The sequence below is a fragment of the Ammospiza nelsoni genome, chromosome 6 (genome assembly GCF_027579445.1).
Source record: "Ammospiza nelsoni isolate bAmmNel1 chromosome 6, bAmmNel1.pri, whole genome shotgun sequence".
In the NCBI taxonomy this organism is placed as follows: domain Eukaryota; kingdom Metazoa; phylum Chordata; class Aves; order Passeriformes; family Passerellidae; genus Ammospiza; species Ammospiza nelsoni.
Genome location: NC_080638.1, coordinates 49,427,628 through 49,452,322, shown reverse-complemented (window position 1 = coordinate 49,452,322; position 24,695 = coordinate 49,427,628). Strand labels below are relative to the sequence as shown.

The 24,695-nt window shown below is 44.1% G+C and overlaps 2 protein-coding genes across 3 annotated transcripts in view; one reads left to right on the top strand and one right to left on the bottom strand.

Annotated features, from left to right (window-relative positions):
• The window catches only part of ASB2 (ankyrin repeat and SOCS box containing 2), a 31,137-nt gene extending 13,503 nt beyond the window's left edge, over positions 1–17,634 (top strand). For both annotated transcript variants that reach the window (XM_059474380.1, XM_059474381.1), the window contains 6 exons: positions 593–748; positions 1,727–1,972; positions 4,199–4,370; positions 8,927–9,488; positions 13,201–13,354; positions 14,096–17,634. In XM_059474380.1, coding sequence (XP_059330363.1) covers positions 593–748; positions 1,727–1,972; positions 4,199–4,370; positions 8,927–9,488; positions 13,201–13,354; positions 14,096–14,232 — 1,427 coding nt within the window. In that variant the 3' untranslated portion in view covers positions 14,233–17,634. The remainder of the gene's footprint in view (positions 1–592; positions 749–1,726; positions 1,973–4,198; positions 4,371–8,926; positions 9,489–13,200; positions 13,355–14,095) is intronic.
• Positions 17,635–20,615: 2,981 nt separating this feature from the next.
• FAM181A (family with sequence similarity 181 member A) lies at positions 20,616–21,485 on the bottom strand. The gene has a single exon (XM_059475269.1). It carries the CDS (start codon positions 21,483–21,485, stop codon positions 20,616–20,618), a length of 870 nt encoding a protein of 289 aa, XP_059331252.1.
• Positions 21,486–24,695: the final 3,210 nt, after the last annotated feature.

Below are 24,695 nucleotides of genomic sequence, written 5' to 3'. Positions count from 1 at the left end.
AGCTGAGCTCTCTCCTGTTATGAGCTGCTTGGCTGCTGCAAGCTGGCAGAAATAACCCCCTTTTCCCCTGGGGGGAGATCCAACCCAGCATCTCTTTGCTGGTGCTTGAAATTAATTGCTGTAGTTTGTTTTCGAACTTCAGGTGAAGAACAGTTGCTCAACAACTTTCTGCATCACTAGTGGCCAAAGCTGGACATTTTAATTTAAACTGAAGACATGTTTCGATACTCAACCTGAGTTATAGTAACAGTATATTAATGTACATTATATATATATATATTAGTATATATATATGTATAATGTATATATTGTACTATATACATTAGTATATTCCTATATATTAGGAATATATATATTATATATATTAGGATTTATATATATTATATATATTAGGATTTTTTAACATATATATATATATAAGGAATATATATATATTATATTCTTATATATTCCTAATATTAGTATAACACACTGCTTATGGAAATGAATAAACAGTAAAAACTGAAACTCTCAAGGATTTGGAAGGGTGGTGGTGCTGCAGATCCTCTGCCCTACATGCCACAGTGACTCTGGGCTCCCCATTCCTCCCCAGCGTACCCAGGCACCATCGACCAGCGCACCCTCAATGAGGAGACAGCTCTGTACCTGGCCACCAGCCGGGGCAACCTGGACTGCCTGCTCACCCTGCTGCAGGCTGGGGCTGAGCCCGACATCTCCAACAAGGCCAGAGAAACGCCGCTCTACAAAGGTGAGGAGCTGCTCTCACAGGGGTGCCGAGCTCTGCTGGCACCACCAAGGCACAGCTGCAGGATCTCTTGTGATGAGGTGCTGAAAGTCAGGGATGAGCTCTTGTTTTCTGCTTCCCTGTGGTAGTCCTCTATCTACTGTGCCTGACCTGCCATGCCATGGCCTTTTATCTCATCTTGTCATGTAGACAGAAATAGCAGCTGTCCTGCAGGCTGTGATGGGGTGTTGAGAGTGAGGGACATTCTCAGTGGGGCCCTAAGCACAGCAATCTCCCAAACTTACAGCAAGCTAGCCAGTGAAGGGCTATGTATGCTGTGCTGAACAGTAGGACCTAAATAGCTGTTAGATGTACAAGAGATGGGCCACGTGGGGAGGATTCCACACACAGTAACTGTAGACATGCCGTGATTCATATACTGTGGAGGTCAGGCCAGGCTGTGTGCTATAGGAGACTCATAAAATTATAAACAATTCAGTGAGGCAGATACTGACTCACACAACTGTTGGTTTGAACTTTTTATATTTTCTTGTCTACATAGAGCTTTATCTGCAGTCCATGGCAGTAAGATAGAGTCAGTTTGCACAGAATTTGGAAAGAAAGTGTTCAGGTCATGTGATTTCTCTAACATATTTGTTCTTCATAAATCACTTCTAGCACCTTATCACCTCACTGTGTCACTGTGGTTTCTTGTTGGTACAAAGGTGCTGGGCCAGATTCCCCCAGTACCAGACTTGACACAAGCCCTGCACAGGACCCTTAGCCAGGTCCAGCTGAAGACTGGCTTCAGTGTCACATACTTTCTGAGCCTCAGACAATGCCACTTGGCAGCAGCCTTTGCTTTCATGCAGACCTAAATGGATCTTTAGTCTTACTACGGCCTACTTGTATGATCATGCCTGGGGCTGCATGAAACAGACACACAACACCCAGAATATTTTCAAAAGCCTGTTCTAGTGTCTTCCCTTTTGTCTAAACCAGCTTGTGAGCGCAAGAATGCAGAGGCTGCAAGACTGCTGGTGCAGTACAATGCAGATACCAACCATCGCTGCAATCGGGGATGGACCGCGCTCCATGAGGCCGTCTCCCGAAACGACCTGGAGATCATGGACATCCTTGTGAAAGGGGGTGCCAAGATTGAGTCAGCAAATGCCTATGGGATCACTTCCTTATTTGTGGCAGCTGAGAGTGGGCAGTTGGAAGCTTTGAGATACCTTGCAAGATGTGGTGAGTACAGCTTACACACATCTATTCATTTAATTCTTAATAATTCAGAGTTTCCCAGTAATTCTCCCTGGCTCAGTTTTTCTGTCTCTGGAGGCCAGGCCTAGCCTGCAGAGGGCCTAAGAGCCTTCTGCTCCTGATGGTGGAACTGGGTAGGGTCTTCACAGAGCGTGGTCTAGACACATGTGCTTTTTCAGCATTCATTCACGGTCACCTACTTTGAGAAGTCATATGGTGCTGTCTGACTGCATTTCCTAAAAGCCTTCTAAACCCATACTGCTGCACACATGTAGCCCAAAATCCAGTCAGTCATAAAAGGCAGCTGTAGGTGGTAATAGATGGCAGACGTTGAACTTCAGCCAACCCCATCTCCTCACGAACATGTGCAGTGATGGGCAAGGTTAGCTGTCCTCATAATGTATACTCTGAAAATTGATAAAGTACTGCTGTAGAGTTTATGGGTTTATATCAAATAGAAGGAGACTCACTCTCCCCATGTGTAAATGTTCAAATATATAAACAGAGTGAATTTGAATCTAATTTACACTAAATCTTTTACTGCTCCAGTCGTGTGAAACAGCTTTACAATAAGCACAATACACTTCACTACTATTCTGAGGCATATTTTCTTCAATGTAGGTAAAACTTGGGTCCCACACTTGCAAAACAAGAGTTTACCAGTAATGTAGATAAGAAAATGTTTTGAAAAAATTAGTATGATTAAGAAGGATATGAGAGTTGGGAAACCAAAAATGTGTTCTGCTGCCCAGCTAGTCTTGTCAGAGAGTTTTGTATGACCAGTTAGTCAATCATGATGCCTATGACTTAAGAAACTAAGCCAGAATGTGATTTGTGTTTCAAATTAGATAGATATTAAGATTTCCTTAAAGTTCAATTTTGAGAAAAATACTCAAGAAAAAATCCCATGAAACTTTTTTTCAAGCTCTTCAAGCCCTGAAAATCTCTTCTGAGCATCCCAGGAATGATATCATTCATTGTTTATGATGAACAATTTTCATCATAAAAAGGGTTTATTTCTCATTAGGAACGAAGTCCTGTGTTATGTTTTGTTACTGTCATTCTCCTGTTGTTTCCAGCTACAACATCTTCAAAGGGCCAAACACAACACAGATGCTTCAGCTTAGGGTGAGAGCCCAGGGAAATGTTGTCATTGGCAGGGAGTTTTCATGATCAAACAGAAGACTGATCAGTTTCCTTTTTGGAGTTTAGAAGCAAAACTCCAGTGAACTGTCATTCCCATTTAGGATTCACATAGAGCAGCCTTCCTGAAAACACCATGGTACAGTATATGACAGGCAAAATCCAGGCCTAAGGGCCTTAAATATCTACAGCAGAAAAAGCAAAATTCCATATTGTTTATGGCAAAAAAGTATTGTCTTGGTTTATACTTGCATGTTATTTATTAAGCAAAGTACACATCAGAGCTCAAGAAAGAAATTACCAAATAGTCTAGTAGTTTGTTGGTAATATTTCTCTTTTTTTGTACTAAAACTTACCATTTGAAGCCCTCATGAGGTGAAGAGATATGGCCTAGGTGCTGAGTTTTGAAATACAATATTCATTGATTAAGGCACTCCCAAATAAAATCTTAGAATTGTTGATCAGCACCGTGCAGATGTTATTTTATAGAGTATTATTTTAGCCTGGATACATAATAAAATTAAAAAGAAGTATAAATACCATAAATCTGTGTAATACTTACAGTGTGACTATATAGAGTATAAATGATAAATATAAATAAATATGCAGCATAAATAGATATCCATAGAATTTTGGAGAGCACCTATTGAGATAATCTAATCCAAACTCCTGCTCAGGAATAGTATATATACATAGTGTAAACATATGAATATTAATGGAATTGCTGTGTTTGAAGAAAAGGCCATGCCATATAAAGAACAGCCCAATTTATTTTTTTTTTTAATCTTTGAGCTGAATGGAGCCTGGATTTATGACTGGGACCTAATAGTTGCCATCCATGATAAACTGTTCCTCATAAAATTCCCCTCATATTACAAACCAATGTAAATCTATGATAAAAAGGTATATAACTGATATGACTGTGCCACCTGTGATATGATCGTGTTCACATCCCCATCCAGCTCATTTCATAGCTCCAGTGTTATGGAAATAGAAGTGTTCATTCAAAGTATGTTCCTCCCATCTCACTTTAACCTTTTGGTGCTAAAAGGGTTTCTTCTTTCCTAGGTGCTGATATAAACACACAAGCCAGTGATAACGCCTCTGCTCTTTATGAAGCCTGCAAAAATGGACATGTGCCCATTGTGGAGTTTCTTTTGTCCCAAGGAGCAGATGCCAACAAAGCCAATAAGGATGGCCTGTTACCTCTTCACATAGCAGCCAAAAAAGGGATTTGCGAGTAAGTTTTAGTTCATTTCGTGGTTTCATCTTTTAGACAGGAATCCAAAGTCCTTATAACAAGGAGAATGGAATGTCCCAGAACCAATTCTGAGCAATGTGAGCAAGGCAGGTACCAGCTGAGAAGTGGGCTTTCTGCTTGCAGAGCCCAGGCTGGAGAGTGTGTTTGGAGGTTGAGATGGGATGGGGTGAATGTGGGGTGAAAGACTCCTTTAATTTTACTCAGACATCATCTAGTACAGCTAAATAATATCATGTATCTTGGAAGTGGATTATACTGAAGTCCTCAAAATATTCCTAAAATATAATAGAAAAAATATTGGTGGGGAGTGTTAGTCCTTAATAGCATTTGCAGCATGGTTTGCAATAATTTTCCTACATAGGCCCATTGTGATTCTTCTGCAGAAGCAGAAGATGCTGGATTCTTCTCTGGTGTGTTCAGGTTTTAATAACAATAATTCAGTTGCTGACAGCAGGAAGTGGTTAAGTGAATCTCTAGGGCATTAGTGAGATTGTCACTAGAATATGGTGTCCAGTTCAGATATCCTTCCTTTCAGAAACCTTTCAGGAAATTGTAAAGGCTTCAGAAAAGAAGGACAAGAATTTCTCTTGGTCTGGAAAATATATTTTATTAGTGAATGATCAAATAACTCTTATTTGTAACAGACAAATTCATAAAAAGACCCACTGCTTTCTTTCTGAAATTAAATGTGTTTGGGACAGAGCTGAGCATATTTTTTAAACAGGGAGACAAGTAACTGGTGGAAAAAATAGCAGAAATCAGGTAGAACTACCAGTCCTCTGAAACAGAGATTTTTCTAGGAAAGCAATAAGCTATATCCTATGATAAAGAATATCAATTAACTTGGGACATTGTAGCCTGCTTCTGAGCCTGAACTCCAAAGCATTTACTTCTGATCCTAGAGCAAGTTTTAGTTCCTGCTTTTAATCCCTCATTGCTGGAAGAGTAAGTGACCCACAGCTAAGTTTTTACTGCAGTAACAGATCCCTTTGGTGACTGTAGAGGATCTTCTGACTATCACAGTTTCTACCAAAATATTTCTACAACACTACACCTTCCCAAAATGCTTTTCAATCTAGAATTTAGATTTGTTTTGCAATGCCAATTAAGCTTCTCAAACCACTTTGATAGACCTGAGGATATTAATATTGGTTGGAGTAGGCCTGGTTCCTTGTGCAAGCTGTGTATTCTAGAGGGCAGCTCAGTGTCAACTTATGTAACAGGTTAATACACTTACATCCATGTACATGAATACACTGCACTGACTAACACATGCATGATTTAAAATTTTCTCCAGGGTTTGACTTATAGTCATTTTCATGTGTGAGAGTCAGAACTCAGCTTCAGTTTTTCACTTTCTAAAAAGTTTATCTGAAAGTACAGTAAGTTGATCTGAATTATATAGAGTATGGGCCAGCTCTCTTTCCCTCCCCTCAGCAGTCTCACACTCTGACCTGAAAAATTTACATGGAAACTCCACAACTTGAGTTCACCCTGGGTTATGGAAGGAAGGGCCTGATTCAGGGCTCATATCAATTATTCCCAACAACCAGCAGCATAAATTAATTTAGTTCAAACCAGAATTTAGTTCAAACTCTGCAGTCGTTCACTTGTAAAAGACTGAGCACAAATTTTGTGCATAACTGTTGCAAACTAAGTAGAAAAGAAAGACAAAAGAAAAATATATTCTCTTATAAATATTTATCTAAATGACAAAACTTTAGCCTGTTTGGCTGATCATTCTTAATTCCTCTGGTATTCAGTAAAATAACACCCTTCATGGTGACCTCTGTATTCCTGCAGATTTAGTACGTAATTCTGCAGGAATTCCACACTTCAACTTTTTGCCAGAGCACGAAGGCTCCCTACCATCAAAAAGCCAAGAATGTGGTCCCAGGGCTCAACTGTCAACTCTTGTTGCTTGGTGTTTGTTTATTTTAAATGACACCTTGTCAATATTGACCTGAAATTCATAAGGGTCATCTCATAAGCTGCAAGCAGTCATTTAACTCTTTCCCCCTTAGAACTGAGGAGTTGAAAAGGGAAGACTTCATGAAGCGTGGGCAGATTTATTAAGTAAATACAAGTCAGTAAACTCTTGGCATGGTCTCACTAAGGATGCTCTGCCTCCTCCTCCATATAACCTCTAACAAATAGAAAACACAGAAGCAGGTGTCAGGGATTAGGGAAATCTTGGCACTATTTCAAAACTGTACATGAAGCTCATCCCTGTGACAGACATGGATGTGGTCTGACTTCTCTGGCCTTGGCTGCCTTCACTTGAGTTGCATTGTCCCTCTAGAGAAACAGGAAATGTTCCAGAGGCACCATATTACTGAACTGACCCACTTGGGAGGGTGAGAAAGAGACGCAGGTTCAAGCTATACAATTAAACTGGCAACAATTTGATGCTTCCTGCTTGTCACACCAAAATAAATGTGGGCTGCAGGGACTGTACTGAGCTCTAGGACACTGCAGCATTTGGATGCAGAGCCTCAGTGTGGCACCCGTGCAGTGAGGTTCCCCTTGCAGACAGAAATGATCCAGTGCCTCTTTAACTCAGATGTGAAGAGCTGGCTGAAGCACATATGCTGGAGGGAAAGAACAAAACAGACCCTTAAATCTTCAAAACATTTGATCATGGGATGAGTAATGCTGGTACTTGGCGTAGTGTCCTCACAGTGCTCTGTGCCCTTTTTGTTATTAGGCTCTTGCAGAACATTTGCTGAGGGTGGGAAGTTGCCAGCTCACCAGCACCCAAACCTCCAGCTCCCTGGCAAGTGTCACAGTGCTGGAAAATTAGTGTGACTGCTTGCAGAAAAAAAATAAGTGCTTAATTTCCCAAGATATTTACATAATTTAAAAGCCTTTTTGTTTAAAAATGAGATGTAGAAGTAACTTGGAGACATCAACAGTACATCACGTAAATAGGAACATAATCCTGTAAAATTACATCTTCAACCCTTATTTCAGCTCCTGGGAGCATTGGAGGCTCAGTGTTTCACAGGATCACAAGATCATCACAGACAAAGGTTTTACTGGCTTAGCTCATTATGTAAATATATGTTTGAGGGCCCAGTGTTGGGACCAGCTATTGCAGTCAAGCTGAAGATATTCAGCATTTTAAAGGAGACACACTACATGCTAGGAAAGTGAGCTTTGCATGTTTGTCTGTCACCAGCACTGATGACTGCTAGGTAGAGTAGTCTGCATGGGAGGAAAGGAGGTGGAGAAGGTGAGCTTGGCTTCCCAGCTCACACAAGTTCCTATTTAAGATATCCCCCTCTACACAGGTATTACAAAGGGAGTGTGGGCAACTCCTGACACAGCAGGCAGACTCAGGTTGGATGATCCCTAGGGTCTTTCTAAAAGTAAGTTTCCTTGAGGCAACTTGTCTATTTCTACAGAATCAGCCTAGGACCTTGGCTATATTACCCAGCTTTATAAGCAGGAAATGAAGGTTTAATCCATAGGGTTGGTCATGCAGCTCCATTGACACCTGTGCAGACATAAAAATGATCATGGGTTTGTGACTGCAGGGCTCCTGTGCATCATATATTTGAAATTCGTATTAAATATTAGAGCAGCTTGATTTATGTTGGTGTGTTTAGGGCCACATCACACTTTCCAACAGCAATCCCTCATTACTGGGGTTTAGGACTTGGCTACACATGTTTTCTCCCTCAGCTGAAACATGGAAACCAGACTGGAAAATATTTTTACTTCTTTTTCTCCCTTTTACTAATTGTCTTTTTGGCTCCCTGTGGTCTGGGATGGACATTGATAGCCCCATGAACTTGCCATAGCCAAAAGCTGCACTGTGAAGGCCTAAAGGATAAGTACCAATGCAGGGTAATAACTGAACTGTAAAATCTAATAGGGAAGGCCTGGGAACCAAATCTGTAGTTTATCCTAGCTCAGTCCTCCAGACATGGGGTTTCACCTCCTGTCTGGTGTCAAGCCTGTCTGGTTACTGTGGCTGTGATCCACAAGACCTGCCAGCACTTTGTGTTGGCACCCTTCTCTGCTGAGCAGTAAAGAAAAACCTGAGAAGGGGAGATGCATTCTCTCTGCTGGCACCTCAGGCTGGAGATTGTGCACCTTTTCCTCCAGTGCTACCCACAGCATGGTGATGAAGGTGCAGAATATCTGGTAGCTCCTGGCTGGTTGTCTGCCATTTGGGCTGTGGAACCTAAGAGAAGTTACAACAGGGTGGGTGAGTGCCAGCATGTCATCTCTTCCATTGTAACTGCCCCTGTAGCTGCCATTACATCACAGAAACTGGGTGATAATCTCAAAAAAATGTGTTCCTCCATGAAAGGGGAAGGTCAAACAACTCATATTTTTGGCAAGGTTGGTGCACAGGGAGTTGCTGACAGGTTTGAGGTTTGCAGTCTGGCTTCTATGAGTTGTTCCTGTGCCTGAGTTAGCAGGCTCTGCCCTGGGGGTACAATCATGAAGCTATGAATAAAGCTTGCTGCAGGCTTGTAGATGCCCTGGAGCTCACTGCTGCTCACTGAGTCTCCTCCTGGCAGGATTGTGTCCATGCTGATCCCTGTGACCAGCCGCACCCGTGTCAAGCGCAGCGGCATCAGCCCCCTGCACTTGGCGGCCGAGCGCAACAACGACGACATCCTGGAGGAGCTGATTGAAGCTGGCTACGAGGTCAACACCGCCCTCTCTGATGAACGCTCCTGCCTCTACGAGGACAGACGCACCACCCCGCTCTATTTTGCTGTTTTTAACAACAACATCTACGCCACAGAGCTGCTGCTGCAAGCTGGAGCCAACCCCAATGTTGACCTCATTAACCCATTACTCATCTCCATCCGCCACGGCTGCCTGAAGACCATGAAACTGCTTCTCGACCATGGGGCGAACATTGATGCCTATATATCAAGTCATCCCACCACCTTTCCAGCTACCATCATGTTTTCAATGAAGTACCTTTCTGTGCTGAAGTACCTCCTGGATCTGGGCTGTGATGCAGGTTCCTGTTTTGAGTGTCAGTACGGAAATGGCCCACACCCTGCATTAAATTACAGAAGGGAAAGACTGAATGATCCTCAGGTGACCAGGGAGCCAGCTGTAGTACAGGTAAGCACTGCCCAGTCTACCTGCAGGACTTCTAAGGACATCTCCTACCAGTGGGTTCTGACAACATTAGTGTATTTTTTCTTCCAAACTTTTTGTGAGAGAAAATGCCACAATACCTACTTTATTTACAGAAAGAAAGGCTCAATATGAGCCAGCAAACATTCCAAGTTTGTGTCCAGTGACTGCAGGAAGATAGGGAACAGCCACTGTGGCCATAGCTTGAATTTACGGTGAATTGTAGCCATCCTGACAGTCTTACCGACAGTTCTACAATGCTCTTTTCCTCTGGACCTGAGGTGCCAAAAGTGAGGCATATTTTCTTCACAAACATATGGATGATAGCATATGGGAGGTAGAAACCTTCTTTTTTAACTTGCCCTGTAGGATTTGTTTTGTCTGATACAGAATGTTAGCTACTGGTTACATGAAAACAGTCTAGTGCTTCACTCTGTGAGGGTAAACCAGTGAATGTGAACAACTGCAATTTCTGAGTCTACTGGAAAAGCAGTCACAGAGAGAGAGCATAAATTATTACATTAGCTATGTGACTGAGTTATATTTGAAGATTTCACAAGAGATTAAGAGATTTAGGTCCATGATTTCATCTTTTCAAAGCCACTTCTTCTAAAGCCACAGGCTTTAGATATCTACATTTTGTACATGTATCTTTGCAGTCCTTTCTAAAATGCAGCTGGACTTATCTTCCATTGGTCTGGAATGGGACTCTCAATCCCTTAAGGGGCTTTGCAGAATTTAATATTATACTTTTTTTCTGATTTCCATATCTCCTTTCCTTCCAATGTATCTCAAAACCTAATACTACACTCAAAATTTCCTGTCTTTCAACATGCTACACAAAAATGCAATCTCAACATAGCAACTTTTCTATTTTGCACAAAATTGAGGATGAAATCAATCAGCTTCTATCTAGTGTAAGTGCAGCTTTGAGGGATTCAGCAGAATCCCAAAGGTATTGTTACCAATGTATGTTCTTTTATGGTGGAAAGAATAAAGGAAAACATTAAATGGTCCTAGAAAATCTTGACCTTTTTATCAGTCCCGTCTTCCAAAAGACTTTACTCTCAGATAACATGTCTGGGAGAAAAAAACAACAAAAAGAAAATCTTATAGAGAGAATTAGGAGTCCATCACAATATTCGCTTCTCCTAAAGAGGGCTTTACCCTCAAGAGTCTTTTGTCACAACAAAATTCCTCTAGTATACGATATTTTTTGTCAAAGAAAATTTATAAAATACATCATCTCTAGTTCTTTATCTGTGATATTGTAGCACACTGAGTGAACCGAGAGATGGAATTCCAAGACAAGTAGACAGAGTTTGTCTACTTGTAGCCCTCTATGGTACCCTAGCCACTCAAAACCAGTTCCTTCTGGATCTCACCTGAAATTATTGCCTAAGAAAATATTAGGTCACTCACAAAGAGTCATTGCCTCAAAGGTCACATCATATGAGGCAGAGATAGAAAAAATTGTATAAAAATTTATGTGTCTAGAGAGAAAGCAGTGAGGAGATATGTACACAGAAAAAAAAAGTAATCCCTTCCCTCTAATATTGTTTTTTATTTGCTTTTACTGCTAGGATTTTGGCTAATAAAAGTGAGGCTTCTGTGGTAGCTTCATGATATGTAGTTATGATATGATTTATATTCTGAAATGTGGAGGATCTTATGAAACTACAGCTTTCTCCATACAAAGGATGTTCTTCTATTTTCTTGTGTAAGATTATGTAAGGATAGTAAATCTTAATTATTAGTCTTTATAAAGGCCATGAAGTACTGTAACTGGGTTTGGAAAATGCACAAATATAAATCATAAGTGACGCTACTAAATGAACGTGTCCTGGGGAAAGTGAGCACAGAAGAATGAATGGTCGCTGATCCCGGGAAGGAGGGCACGGCGGCAGTATCGCACAGCCACGAGAGGGCATTCGGGTGTCTGCCGAGAGCGCAGCCCCAGAGCCGCCTGCTCCGAGCAATCCCGCTGCCTGGTGCTGCAGTTTTGCATTATTTGTCTTTATTTTGCCACGCTCATTTTCCTGCAGTGTGTTTTGAAACGTGCTCATTCCACAAGATGTTTTTGTAAGCCGAGCTTGCGAACAGAGAAAAAGGCAGGCAGGGTGTCTGGTGGAGACAAGAAGAGAGCAAGTAAGATCCAGTGTTTTATGGCCCTACATGTATCTTCATTTCCACTCTCCTAAAGCAGTCACTGCAAGGAGGTGTTGTGCAGGTGCCCGGTCTGTGTCTCACACGGTAACTGCATGGCAGTGACACAAACACTGCAGTGACAGCCAGACATACAAAACTGCACTCCCTATAAGCAGCCCAGGTTGGGAACTGTGGGCTGTCCACTGCCATCCTTCTGACACTACTGTCTCTAGTTGTCCTGGGAAACTTTACATGGTGATGTTTGGTGAAAAATAAGAGTCAGAAGAGTAGTGAACACCTCTGTGAATGCTCTCACCTTGAACAAAATAACCTTATTTTCTGCAGCTCTATTTTACTAGGTGAGCTAATAGATATTTACTTCTGAATAATAGTATCCACACAAGAGTTTAATGGCTTTGAGTTAGGACTTATGCATGAAAAACCAAATTTCATCTAGTTAAAGGAATTTAAACTGAGAGAGCTTTAAGCCGGTGCATTTTCTTTCCTGTTTGGTGTGGGCTTTGAAGGTGTTTGCAGACAGGCTGAGTGACTAAGTTGATGGATGGTGCTTCAGCCACCAGCATTCAATAGGGTTCAGCCCTGTGCCTGAGTTCTTATGCACACAGCATGATTTAATTCATGTTAAACTTCCTGACTGCTTGCATGCAGATTATGTCCACAGATATCTTCACCATATGCAGAGCCTTAAGAGAGACAGATGAAACTGACTGGTATAATATACATATTTAGATTAAAGTGGGCAGATTTTTTTAAAATGAGATTGCTTAAAGTCAGGCTCTTAAATCCATTCTCCAGTATTTCCTTAAGAAACTCTCCATGCAATGAATTTCAGTACTCTTCACCTTACACTGGAGACAATAGAAAATTGGCATGATCCAGGACTGAGTAAGGAAGGCACCGTCTATTAGGCATGTCACTGGCCCTGTGGTGTGAACTACCCCAGGATAGTTCTCACATGAATGAGTAAAATGGCCAGGGATTCATCTGTGCAGAGATTTCTCCACATTTGTTTCTCATAAGATGTTTGGTCCCCCAAAGCTGCAGATACTAGCAGGTTCACAGGAAGCAGGAGGTGCTGCATTCCTCTGAATCTCCCTCTTTCCCCAGGATTCCATTTTACCCCCCAGAGCCCCGCCCAAGAGGGGAAAGGACCCAGCATGCTATGTCACAGGGCCCTAGATTGCATGGACCTTCCAGCAGCCCCTGACTAGCTAGGGGCAAAGTTCCTCTGCCCTTGCATTTCTGTGGAAGTAGGATCTTAGGACTTGCATACAATTCAGTATTATTGCATGCTCCAGAGCTAGGACTTTGCCAGGGATTTGTGTCATCCTGTGTTTGCAAAGACAGGGTTCTGCCCTCAGGTGGAAAAGAACAGGCTTTAGCTGAAGTTTTCTGAAGGGAAACTGGTGATTGCCCTCACAGCTGGTAGGAGGAGGGTACCATCAAAGCTATCAGGGCTATTGCAATTGCTGTTTCCACAAATGCATTTATGTCCCACTGATGGCAGTCCATCTGTTTTTCCTTGAAGTTTTGTGAAATGGTGTCTACTCCAGAGATAAGTCGCTGGGCTGGGCCGATCATCGATGTTCTTCTGGATTATGTGGGAAATGTGCAGCTCTGTTCCCGGCTCAAGGAACATATTGACAGCTATGAGGACTGGGCTGTCATTAAAGAAAAAGCAGGTATGGTCTCCCAGAAGAGAATCCAGCACAAATAGTCCCACTGTTGGATTCAAAACCTCGGTCACCATCTCCTCTTAGTATTCATCCCATAAACTTGAAATCTTTGAAAGGATTTCCCTTCTGTGACTGACCAGGTATGAGTGTCAGAAATTTCTGGCGTGTCACTGGCCCTGTGGTGTGAAATGCACACCAGCCATCGATCTGACCCACTGGGAATGAGCACAGCAGTGCAGAAAGGCCCATCTGGATGTAGCTGGGGTCCAGTCAGATCAGGACAGGTGGGCAGCACAGCCATCTCCACAGCAGCCTAGCAGGCACCAATGGCCTTTAAAGACTTTATTAATATTCCACTCTCCTAATATCCTTTCCCTCAGGAAAAAGTCTTTCATAGGTATTTTCAGAATCAGTTTTTTGGCACCAAGCAAAATTTGGTACCTATTGCATTTATTTTCATTGGGAAGGCTATACACTTTGAAGTAGCTTTTTTAAATCCTCCTAGAAAGCCCATTGCTATGGCTGAGATGGGTACAGCACCCCATCCTCCAGGCCCACACTCTTCCCCATGTCATGCCTCAGTACACATGTTCTGCCACCAGACATATTATCCCTTCATTACAGAAAAAACCCTTTTTTCATTCTTCCTTCTCCCATTTTCCTCCTGACACGCCCCTGCCCAAGCTGAGCTCAAGTCCCTCAAGTTAAAACCTGTTCTGCTCACGTTTCTGACCCGCTGTCTTTCAGAACCCCCACGACCTCTTTCCCACCTTTGCCGTATCAAGGTCCGGAGCCTGGTTGGAAGAAGCCGCATTAAACTCCTGGACACGCTGCCCCTCCCAGACAGACTGATCCGCTATCTACAGCACGACTACTCGCAGTGACCCCAGCACACTGCAGGTGCAGCAGCTTCCCAGCATGGCACCCAGCCTCACCACTGTGGCACAGGTGCACAGCAGGGAGGAATTGCTGCTGGCTTGGTCGAGCACCCTCCTGTGACTAATCTAAGAGAAATGCGCTTTTGAAGCAGGAGTGAGAAGAAAACGAGGAGACAGCTAACATAGGAGACTGCTGTTAGGTTTTTCAAGAGAAAACACATACAATTCACCTCAGACCTTAGTCTGCAAAGAAGAAGGAATGAAAGCCAATACTGACAAATGAGTAGTGCTGAAGCAAGTATCAATGAGGAACTCAAAAGTGTCCTGAAGCTGTGGTGAAGTTTAGCATCCTTGCCGTTGTCACAATTCAGAACTTGTCAAGAATCAACGTGTTTGGGAAAGCAATCACATTGCCTTCACTGACTGAGATTTTTATTGTAGTTTCTATTCTATTGTTTGGATTTTTGCTAAGTGTGTTGGTTGCTAATTCTCTGATATTTTGACACCACCTTGCTAACACCTTTACTTCTTTTTTTTTACCTTTCTTATTAAGTACTTGATTTATGAACCTTCAAATCTCAGAACTCTTTAATAGACTAAAATCCAGAAATGCTGAATCCTTTAAAAGTCAAGGAAAGGTTTATTTAAGGAGGATGGAAGAATTATATTTGCACATAGTGAACACAGTTCATTCTGTATTATATTTGCAATAGGAAGTAAGTGAAATTTTGCTTGAGAGAATTTCCTAGACTAGGGATTTGAAAGCAACCCTTAGCTCTTTCAGGTTTTTTTGGTGTAAATTAGAAGTAGCTGCACTGTAAACAGTAGGTTTATGCTTTCATGAAGCCAGTGTCAGAACAGAACAAAGCCCTAGAGGAACAGGAACAGAGAGTGATGAGAAGGAGAGACGCAACACTGCTGAACCAACTTATTCTCTTCCTCCCCCAGATCTTATCTCTGTAAAACCCAGGTCTCCAACCTCCTTGGACTTCTGTGGCTGTAACAATACCATGACTGAAAGTAAGAGAAATTATTTGAAAATTATGGAATTCAAACTGCAAAATTTATGAAATGAATACCCAGAATTAGCTTTCCAAATCCTTGTTCAGATGCCTAAACAATGGCAAGTTGCTTGCACCAGGTGTTGTCCACTTAAGCCAGGGGAATCATATACATATCAAATATTACTGAGGCAGAATAAAAAATCTCAGAATTTAGCCCTGAATTTTCTGACTTTGGAAGTTTGAAGGATCTTTTAGCTTCCTTTGACACTGATGAAAGTTATTATCTCGGCTTCTTTGAAAATTAGGTCACCTATTTACAGCTCAGATCCACAACTGATTTATGGCAGCTTAACAAGTCACCATCTATCTGCTGAACCACTATAATTGTCCGTGAAATTCTTTTATTGAAGTTTTTAACAAGTCACATTCCCTCACAGCTGGGGAGGCCAAGGAGCCCATGAACAGTTACTGGCAGAGACTACAGATCCCTTGACAGGTGTGACTTGGTGAACTGCTTTGATGAGTGCTTTATTCTTCACTAGGCACCTAAGAAAGAATGGAAGAAACTAAATTTGGAACTACATCTTTGCAGATCTTATGCTAAAAGCACACTCCTTACCTTAGGTGACAGAGGAGCTGTGCACCATGGCCTGCTTGGAGTCCCCACCAGAGACCTTACAGATCTGGTTTTGTTTGTGGGTCTGCATACCGTCCACGGGATATGACAGAACTCTAAGTAGGGAAAATACATTGCACTGAGTTTTATTTGTGTGGAGTTTTATACCTTAACACAGGACTAAAGTGTGTTGCACAAATACAAGTAATACAATCTGTCTGGGCACACAGACTGCGATGACTTTGCATGACATGTCATCACTTGTGGGACAGGATGTGAGCAGTAGAAGCATTGGTTACAGGATTGCTTACTCTGTCCATTGCTGTCCCCTCTACAAATGCAAAAATTGAAAAACCAAGAGAGTTTCAATTCACATTGAACACTGCTCTTATAAAGCTTTGGAAAGTTAGGTGAGATTCCTCCACTGGTGAAATTTCATCCAGTAATTTCCTTTACTGCCAGTTTAAGATCTACTCCCTTGTCTCCTGCAGGGTGAACAGGGAATTGGTTAGAAATACATTGGGTAGAGAGAAAAGGAACTAGAAATTGCTGTATCAGTTCTGCCAGTGAAGGCCCTGTATTGGTAAGCAGTACCTGGAGAAATAGGAAATCACTGTGGAGTTCATGCATCTCTCACTTTCTGGGTCTGTGCAACAAAGGTCTGGGTCTTACATCGATATAAATCAGAAGTCGTTGAAATAGTGTAAGTATAAAAAAGCAGAGTTGTAGAGGGTGATGGATACAGACAGAGCTTGGTGGAAACCACTTCAGAGTTTGGTGAGCAGTGACAGCCCTGAAGACCCTGGCAGGTAGAAGGGCTCACAATCACCAAGTACTTGTATAACTCCAGAAGTGGGATTTCATAAGTATCCCAAACTGGGAATTTTCCCCATAGCCAACATTTTTGTATCCACAAAAGTCTGGCAAGTAGCAATTTCTTTTTATGTCCTTGGAGAAGCTGAAACTGGGTTTGAACGGGATAGATATGGAAAGCCCATTTCTTCTTTCAACCAAGAGACCTTAGTTTCTATTGGGAGACCCATGTCCTGATTGCTGTCAAAGATCTGTCCTGAGCAGGAGTCACTGAGCCAGAGAGCACTGGTCTGATGGGAACATAACACCTGTGGGAAGGATAAGTGCATGCTGTGCACAGAAACTGAGGTGAGAAGAGTCTATCAGTTAGAGGGGGAGTCTGGTAATTACAATGTTATTAAGTCCTTTCCGCTTTATCTTTAAAGCAAGCCTTCACACACTCAGTTTACATTTATTTGCACTGAAATGGAGCCTGCTACCTCTCCAGTCCAGTCACTGACATACTATTTTGTGCACAGTACTGAATCTGCACAAATTCAATGTGCCTTTAATGCATCTATTTACATTTACTGTGAAAAGAAAAATACTCCAAAACCCAGGCAAGCCAGGCTTTGTAGGCAGATCAGTAATTCTAGTGCAAGGTAAAGTGGCTTGTTTCACTGAGTGTGATAGTTAGACTCCTTCAGAGATGATGACTTTATGTGAAATGTTCTAGGAATATTTCATGACCAGGTTACTGTACTTTTTTTTTACTGCAACATGTGCAATTCACTTGATGTTCTTGTGCACTTTTTTTATTTTTTAGTTTTATTTTGTATGAAAGTTTTTTCATTTACTTTCTCCTTCCCATTATTTATAAAAGCTATTTTGTTTTTAAAAGTTTAAATCCGCACTGTTCTAGTAAATAGCAGCTCTCAAATGTTATGTTTCCATCTTTCAAACAATGTATGAATAAACAAGTAGATTCTTAAGGACTATCAGCTGTCCTGAATAGCAACATCAACCATCGACCAGCCAAACACAAAAATACCCAGAAAAATTCTGAATCAATCCAAGCTTGAATAATTAATAATTCCATTGTTAATCTCAGGGATGAGAGAACAGTAAGTATTGCTAGAGAGGAGAACAGAGTTGCTATTATTTGCAAACCTTTTGGAAAGTCTCACACATCCCCATTCAGGGATTTTGAATATACTTAACAATTGTCTTCTGTTCATTTGTGTTTTACTTCACTGCTGCTCCAGTTCAAAGCCCCAGCAAGGGCCACTGCCTGCTTTGGGCTGGGGGGGAGGTTCCATATCACAAAGGATTTTGAAAAAGTAACATTAGCTCAAATCTAAGTGTAGGAGCATAAATATTTGAGTCAGAGGTCATTTAGAATGGTCTGTTTCAATCCTTCATCATAACTTTAAAACACACTTTTCTACTGCATGGAGAATGTGGAGCAATATACATTCAAATAAAAAGGAGTTTAAAAAATTTTTAAAAAAAGAAAACTAGGAATTCAATATTCAAAATATAGGAACTTGGTTTTAACTCTCTTCTTCCTCTGGATTTCTTCAGAAATAAAATTTATACAGAGGCTATCCACTTTGCCAAGTATTTTAATTTTTACTAAACTCCCTATTCTGGTGTGATCCACAGCACTTCCCTAATGAGCTCAAGGAGGAACACTTAAGCACAGCAACTACTGCAATACCAGTAGTTCATTCCATGACCTGGTCTGGCCACCCAGATGGAAATCCAGACCAATGCCAAGGAGGCTGCTCTGTATTGATAGTACTGAAACAGAGTTCAGCATCTGGCTGCATCTGGATTATGGCAGCAACACAGAGCTACTGATGTGAGAAAAGCCCCCCATTTCCATGTAGCAAAATCCCTTACCTACAGGACTGTAAATGAAAAGCTGTTGTTCTCCCTCCTTTAACTTAAATGGCTCTGGCATCTGTTACACTCCTTTTGGAGAGGGACAGAGTTTCCTCATGGATTTTTTCCCAAAAAGGGAAAGGCACCTAAGTATGTTCCAATCTTTACTTCTGGATCAAGAGCTAACCTGAAGTCTTTGACCCCTAGACTGGCTCTTAAGCTCCTCACACGTTGCATTTAGTTGCAGGTATGTGCTACCAAAGACATTTCCTGCTCTCTCTCCCGCAGTCCATACTGGCTTGATACATAAATGAAGTGCCATAGTGGGGAGAAAGCAATGAAAGCCATCTCTATTTCTACTGTTTTCCTGCACCACAAACACATTACAGACATTGTTTCAATAAAAGTGAACATTGGTGAGATAGGTGAGGTTTAAGGAAAGAGTAAACCACTTTTAGCCTGGGAGTAGAATCATAGAATATTTTAAGTTGGAAGGGACCCACAAGGATCATCAAGTGCAACTCTTAAGTGAATGGCTCATCGAGGGATCAAATCTACAACCTTGGCATTATTAATACCAGGCTCTAACCAACTGAGCTAATCCCAGTGGTAGTTCATATCCTAATAAAAGTTGCAACCTAATTATATAATACCAAGGCCATTAGAAGATACAAAATGATACTCTACAATTGCTTCAGATTATAATTTTTTTGATTACTGCAATGCAGTCAAATGAAGCATTTTCTGGTTTTCCCCTTGTAGAGATGTCAGGAGTCATGGAGAGGTATGCTAGTCACAGACCAAACCAAACAAGGCCACTTTTTATTGAGTCCTGGGAGAAGTTCCCATTAGCTTCAGCAACAGCAGATTCAGGCCCTGGGAGATCATGGGTGTCAATTCTTTGGTCTTTTTTTTGTCCCAAAATAAACTTTTCTTGACTTCAGTGATTTACTCCAGTATAACCAAATAGACACATACACCTGCAGTGTTAAACCTCTCATATCTCATTTCTGTGTTTTAGTACCACTTTCTCCATGGGTTTAAGAGAAACTTAACTTAAAAACACTTCCTAATAAATTCTCCAATGCCAATTTGTTTAAAAAAATAGGAAAATGCTAGGCAAAACATTTACAGCCAGGTCTTGTGAAAATATCTTAAAATCAGGGGGAAAAAAAGATATCTCTCAGCCAGAAATTAAGGCAGTCTATTCTTTACTTTTTTCTTCCATCACACCTAATGGTTTTGTGTTAAACTAATAAGATTCCTCATTTATTCTGTTGATGCAGAGCAATTCCTGATGGGGAAATTCATCCCGCTTTCATTTCACCAGCTTAGCACTAGCTAATTACTTAGTAATTAGCTAAGATTTACTTATGAGGAAATTACTTCTGATTTGTATAAATCTGAACAGGCAGAGATTTCAGCCCTCGTATCTCCCCACCAGTTGCAAGTCAAAGCAAGACTGCATTTGCAGAATAACCAAACTAAAATTACCTTCTTTCTTCCCTTATTTTTATCTTTTAATTCTGTCAGTATTTACATACAACAAGAGCTTGAATCAATCACAAGTGGTTTTTATATCAAATACCACCCTTCCAGTCTCTTGCATGCAAAGCGAAATGACCTGAATATCTTGACTTCTCTGGAATTACTTGAAAAGACAAAAACTCTTTGAATGCATTTAATTCATTCCATTTCACTGCTGCTGCCGCAGGGCAGCTCCAGAAAGATGTTCCCACGTGGAGGAGGTCTCCTAGGTGTTACAAGCACGGCTAGGAATGGCCCCCAGCCCCGCTCGCCGCGGCTCAGACAATGCCCATCCATTAAAGAGACCTGGTCATGCTCCGTGCTACCGGCTTGGCAAGGTTTATTCCCGATTCACCCCCGTGTACGGAGAGGAGAGTGCAGCCCAAGCACCTTCCCAGCAGTTCCTAATTCCCTGCGGCCCGCCTACGAGGCACAGGGTGCGATGGCCGGCCTCCTTCCCCTGCGGCTCGGCGCTGCCAGCAGCTCATGCCCGGAGGCTGGCCGTGCGTTCCGAACCCCCCTCGGGAGCTGTCGTGTTCGGCATGACTCCGACTCCCGCCCCGCTAAAGGTAGCCAAAAACATTGAAGATGGGAGGGGGGATGGCGGGCTTGGTGGGGATGGGTTTCAGAACCATGGGCCTGTAGAGTTTCTGCCTCGGGCCATCGGCCTCCTTGCAGAAGGGCGGCACCTCTGCCGGCAGCGTGGCCGAGCTCTTCCTCCACAGCCCCAGCCCCGGGAAGGGCGACGGGGGCAGCGCGCCCGGGGGCTGGTACACGCCTGGCCCGGGGCAGGGGAAGGGGCAGCAGGTCCAAGCACCCACTCGGCCCGAGAGGGCCCCGGCGGGGTCCTTGTCCCCGGCATGTGGCGCAGTGTCAGGGGGGCTCTCCGGGCCAGCAGCGTCTGGGCTCCGTTTGATTTTCTTCCCCTCATAGGGAGGAGGGTCTCTGGGGGCTTGCAGCCCCTCAGGGCTGGCAGCAAAGGCTCTGGCCGTCAGGCTCTGGGCCGGCCGTGGCTCTTCCCAGAAGGAGGCGGGGAGCTGTCGCTTCCTCATGGGCACCTGGTCGGGTCGGGCAGCCTCGGGTTTTTGTTCCTGCAAAACCCGTTCCTCGGTGATGCTCTCCTCTGCCTCGGCTGTCTGCATCACCTTGTCGGCGGCAGCCCCGCCGTGCGGGCTGGGCTCAGGTGCCTCGGGCAGGGGGCCGCGGGCCCGGTCCTCTGCCCCCCTGCGCCAGCCGCACTCAGGGGCTTTGCTGGGGTGACACCGTGGGATCCGTGAGTACTTCTGAGAAAACCGCTTGAGCTGCTTCTGCAAATACTTTCTGTGGTCAACTGATCGGCGACAAGGAGCCGATTTATCCAGAGCCGCTTTGATGTCGCTCGAAGCCAGGTTAACGAAGTTCAGTAAAGTTTTTACCTCGCTGTCCGATGCCATCTCACTGAATGCACCGCGCAGAGTTTCCCATGAAAAGTTTATAATCCTTCTTCAGACAAACCACGGCAAACCTGCAAAGCATGACAGGCAGACTTTTGAGCAACAAGCTTTGGTTCAAACAGCACTGAGCAAACGGACGGAGGACATGTCAAACTTCTCAGCCTGACAAACAAGTTGTCGGTCAGTGCGCTGCCATGCAGGGGAGCTGCCGTGGGAGCGGACGCGTGCCCGCAGCCCATGGCCCCGCACGGCTGCCCTGCACACACCGCACGGGAAGCGGCCCATAAGGACAGCACGGCTGCCCTGCACACACCGCACGGGAAGCGGCCCATAAGGACAGCACGGCTGCCCTGCACACACCGCATGGGGAGCGGCCCATAGGGACAGCACGGCTGCCCTGCACACACCGCATGGGGAGCGGCCCATAGGGACAGCACGGCTGCCCTGCACACACCGTACGGGAAGCGGCCCATAGGGACAGCACGGCTGCCCTGCACACACCGCATGGGGAGCGGCTCACACGGACAGCGCTGCTGCCCCGGCACACCCCGCACGGGGAGCGGCTCTCAGGGACAGCACACCCCGCACAGGGAGCGGCTCACACGGACAGCACGGCTGCCCCGGCACACCCCGCACGGGGAGCGGCCCATAGGGACAGCACGGCTGCCCTGCACACACCGCACGGGGAGCGGCTCTCAGGGACAGCACGGCTGCCCCGGCACACCCCGCACGGGGAGCGGCTCACAAGGACAGCGGCTCAGCACCTAATCTCGTTAGGGAGCGTTGAGCTGAACAGAGCCGCGGTGGCCGCCCTGTAAGCGAGCACGGACACTCACCCGGCGAGCGACAGATGCTTTTCTCACCGGTGCTGGCGGCAGCGTCGCTGCGGAGGAGAGAGAGGGAGAGAGAGAGAGAGAGCCCCTTCCCCGCTAATCTCGTTAGGCAGGTTACACACCGCCAACCTCGGTGGAGGCAGCCGGTGCCCGCCAGTGTTTGGATGTAGTTTAGCAAGCACTTGAGCAAGCTGAATGAATATCGACTCCAGCGAGTTCGGGGCTCTCCCAGGCCAATCAGAAGCCACTTTGCCAAATACAAAGCATCCCAATCAGGCATCAGCCTCCCCTCCTTGCATTCTTTGCCATCACAAATTGTCTCCATGGGGACAGCCACAGAAAGACAGCTAATAAATACAATCATTTGCCCATGATTTCTACCATTCTCCCTATCCCCTTCACCCCGATGAAAACCTTTCATTTTAAAATTACACAATCCAAAGCAAAAACGCTGAAGATCAGTTAGGAAAGTTTAGACACCCTTTTCTCTGCATTCTCGAAAGCTGTCTGTGGGCTGATACTAAACATGCTTCATTGGCACAGGACAATATAATACGGGGGACTGGACTAGCCTACTTTTAACTGTTCCCCATCGGAGCATTTTTTTTTTTAAGGGGAGGATGATGTCAGAAAAAGGTAGGAAAGGAGCAAATCTCTAAAGAGATGTGCAGATATCCATGGAAAGGGAGCTTGAGCGCTCAAGAATCTTGTCTTTATGTTTGCCCCCTCAATTGAGTTACACAAAAGCTGAATTACCCATTCAAACTACCCGAACAAAAGGATGGAGTTGGATAGTACTCTTGCATCTGTAGTCAAACAGTTAGAGACTTAAATCGAGTCGTCATGATGGAGAAAGAGTTAGACAAAGCCCATAGAATTGCCATCAGCAAACATTTTCCTGTGTCATATTAGTGGGTCTCCATGACTCCCCCTGGCCTGGGGACAATAGCACAAGTTTGCACACTCGACTACTGTCACCCTGCCAACGCTGGCAAGGAGCAGAAACAGGACAATCCTTTAAGGGGAAAGCATGCCCGCTGCAGGGAAGGTAAGAAGAGAGGGAAGAAAAGGCGTGTGAAATGCTAATTGAACTGCTTCCTTTACTGATCCAGAGTTATGCGAGCCCTCTGCCTTCTCGAAGGCTTGTCCCTAAGGGGTGACAATTACTTAAAAGCACAGTAAAACCTAGAGCTGGAGGAAAAGGAGAGCAGAAGAGATGCCCTTGGTGTGCACTGATGACACAGAGCTGGCAGCAGCCTGTATGCCAGCCAGCACCCGCTGCCTCCCACAGCTGAAGAAGCTTTGCTCCTGCTCTCCAGTCCCCAGTACCCCAGAGATGGGAAGATGGATAGGGGCACAGCACCTGTGCACCCATCATCAGGGAGATACTGCCAGCTCTGAACCAAACACAGATGTGTGCTGAGGAAAGCAGGGACTGAAGTCCAAGACATTTTGCAAGTAAAATCTGTTTTACTGTTATGAAGCATCAAAGGCCTGAGCACTGAGGGATGAAAACAGCCGCATTTTACATTCATTTTACTGACTGTTATTTTATTTCTATTTATCCAATTTTCATCACAGGAAGGCATGATCCAGACTATGCCATTATATGAAAGTCTGAGCAGAGGCCTCAGGGATGACTCTTCATGATCCCTGTGTTGGTGCACTCATCCCACTCACACCTTTTCTCTCAGTCTGGCCTGAGCCATATGTGGTGGTGCCCAGGCTGAGGTGTTTCTGGTCTAGTGAGACCCTGGGTCAGCGACAGAATGTGCTGCAGAGCTGTTGGCACCATGGCTGTAGCACAGTGGCTGATTTGCTACTTGCAGGTGTGCCTCTCTCCTCCTAGTGTCTGTGTGGCCTGCACAGACATTTCTGTGCAGTTGAGGCTGCAGGGAGAGGTTTTGTTCAGCTCATTCAAAGAGATGCATACCAAGGGGTCGTGTCTCTCTTTGCAGGAATAAACTGACTCCTGTGCTTGAGGTTTCAAACTCAGCCTGGGACACCACATTTCATGGTGCAGTCTCCCACTAGAGATACTTGGTTTCCCAAGGGAAAAAGGGAGAGAGATAGATAAGTGACAGGTGCCTGGGAGACAAAGATTATGTCAGGATATTAATGAACTATGTCCTTAGAGGCCTGGGAAACTTGTGCCATCCAATCATGGGGGCTCCAGAACCCAGGCTGTGCTCTGGGCCTGAGGGCTAGTGGGTTGGTTGGACTGAGGAGGGTGGATGTGACTTGCCTGCTTACTGGGGGATAACAGACCTGCACACCTCCAGCACACTCACTGCAGGAGCCCTTTCTGAGCTCCTGTGCTACAGCCATGCCCATCTTCTCCCAGGAGGATGCTCGTGCAGGATGTGGCTCCTTGGGC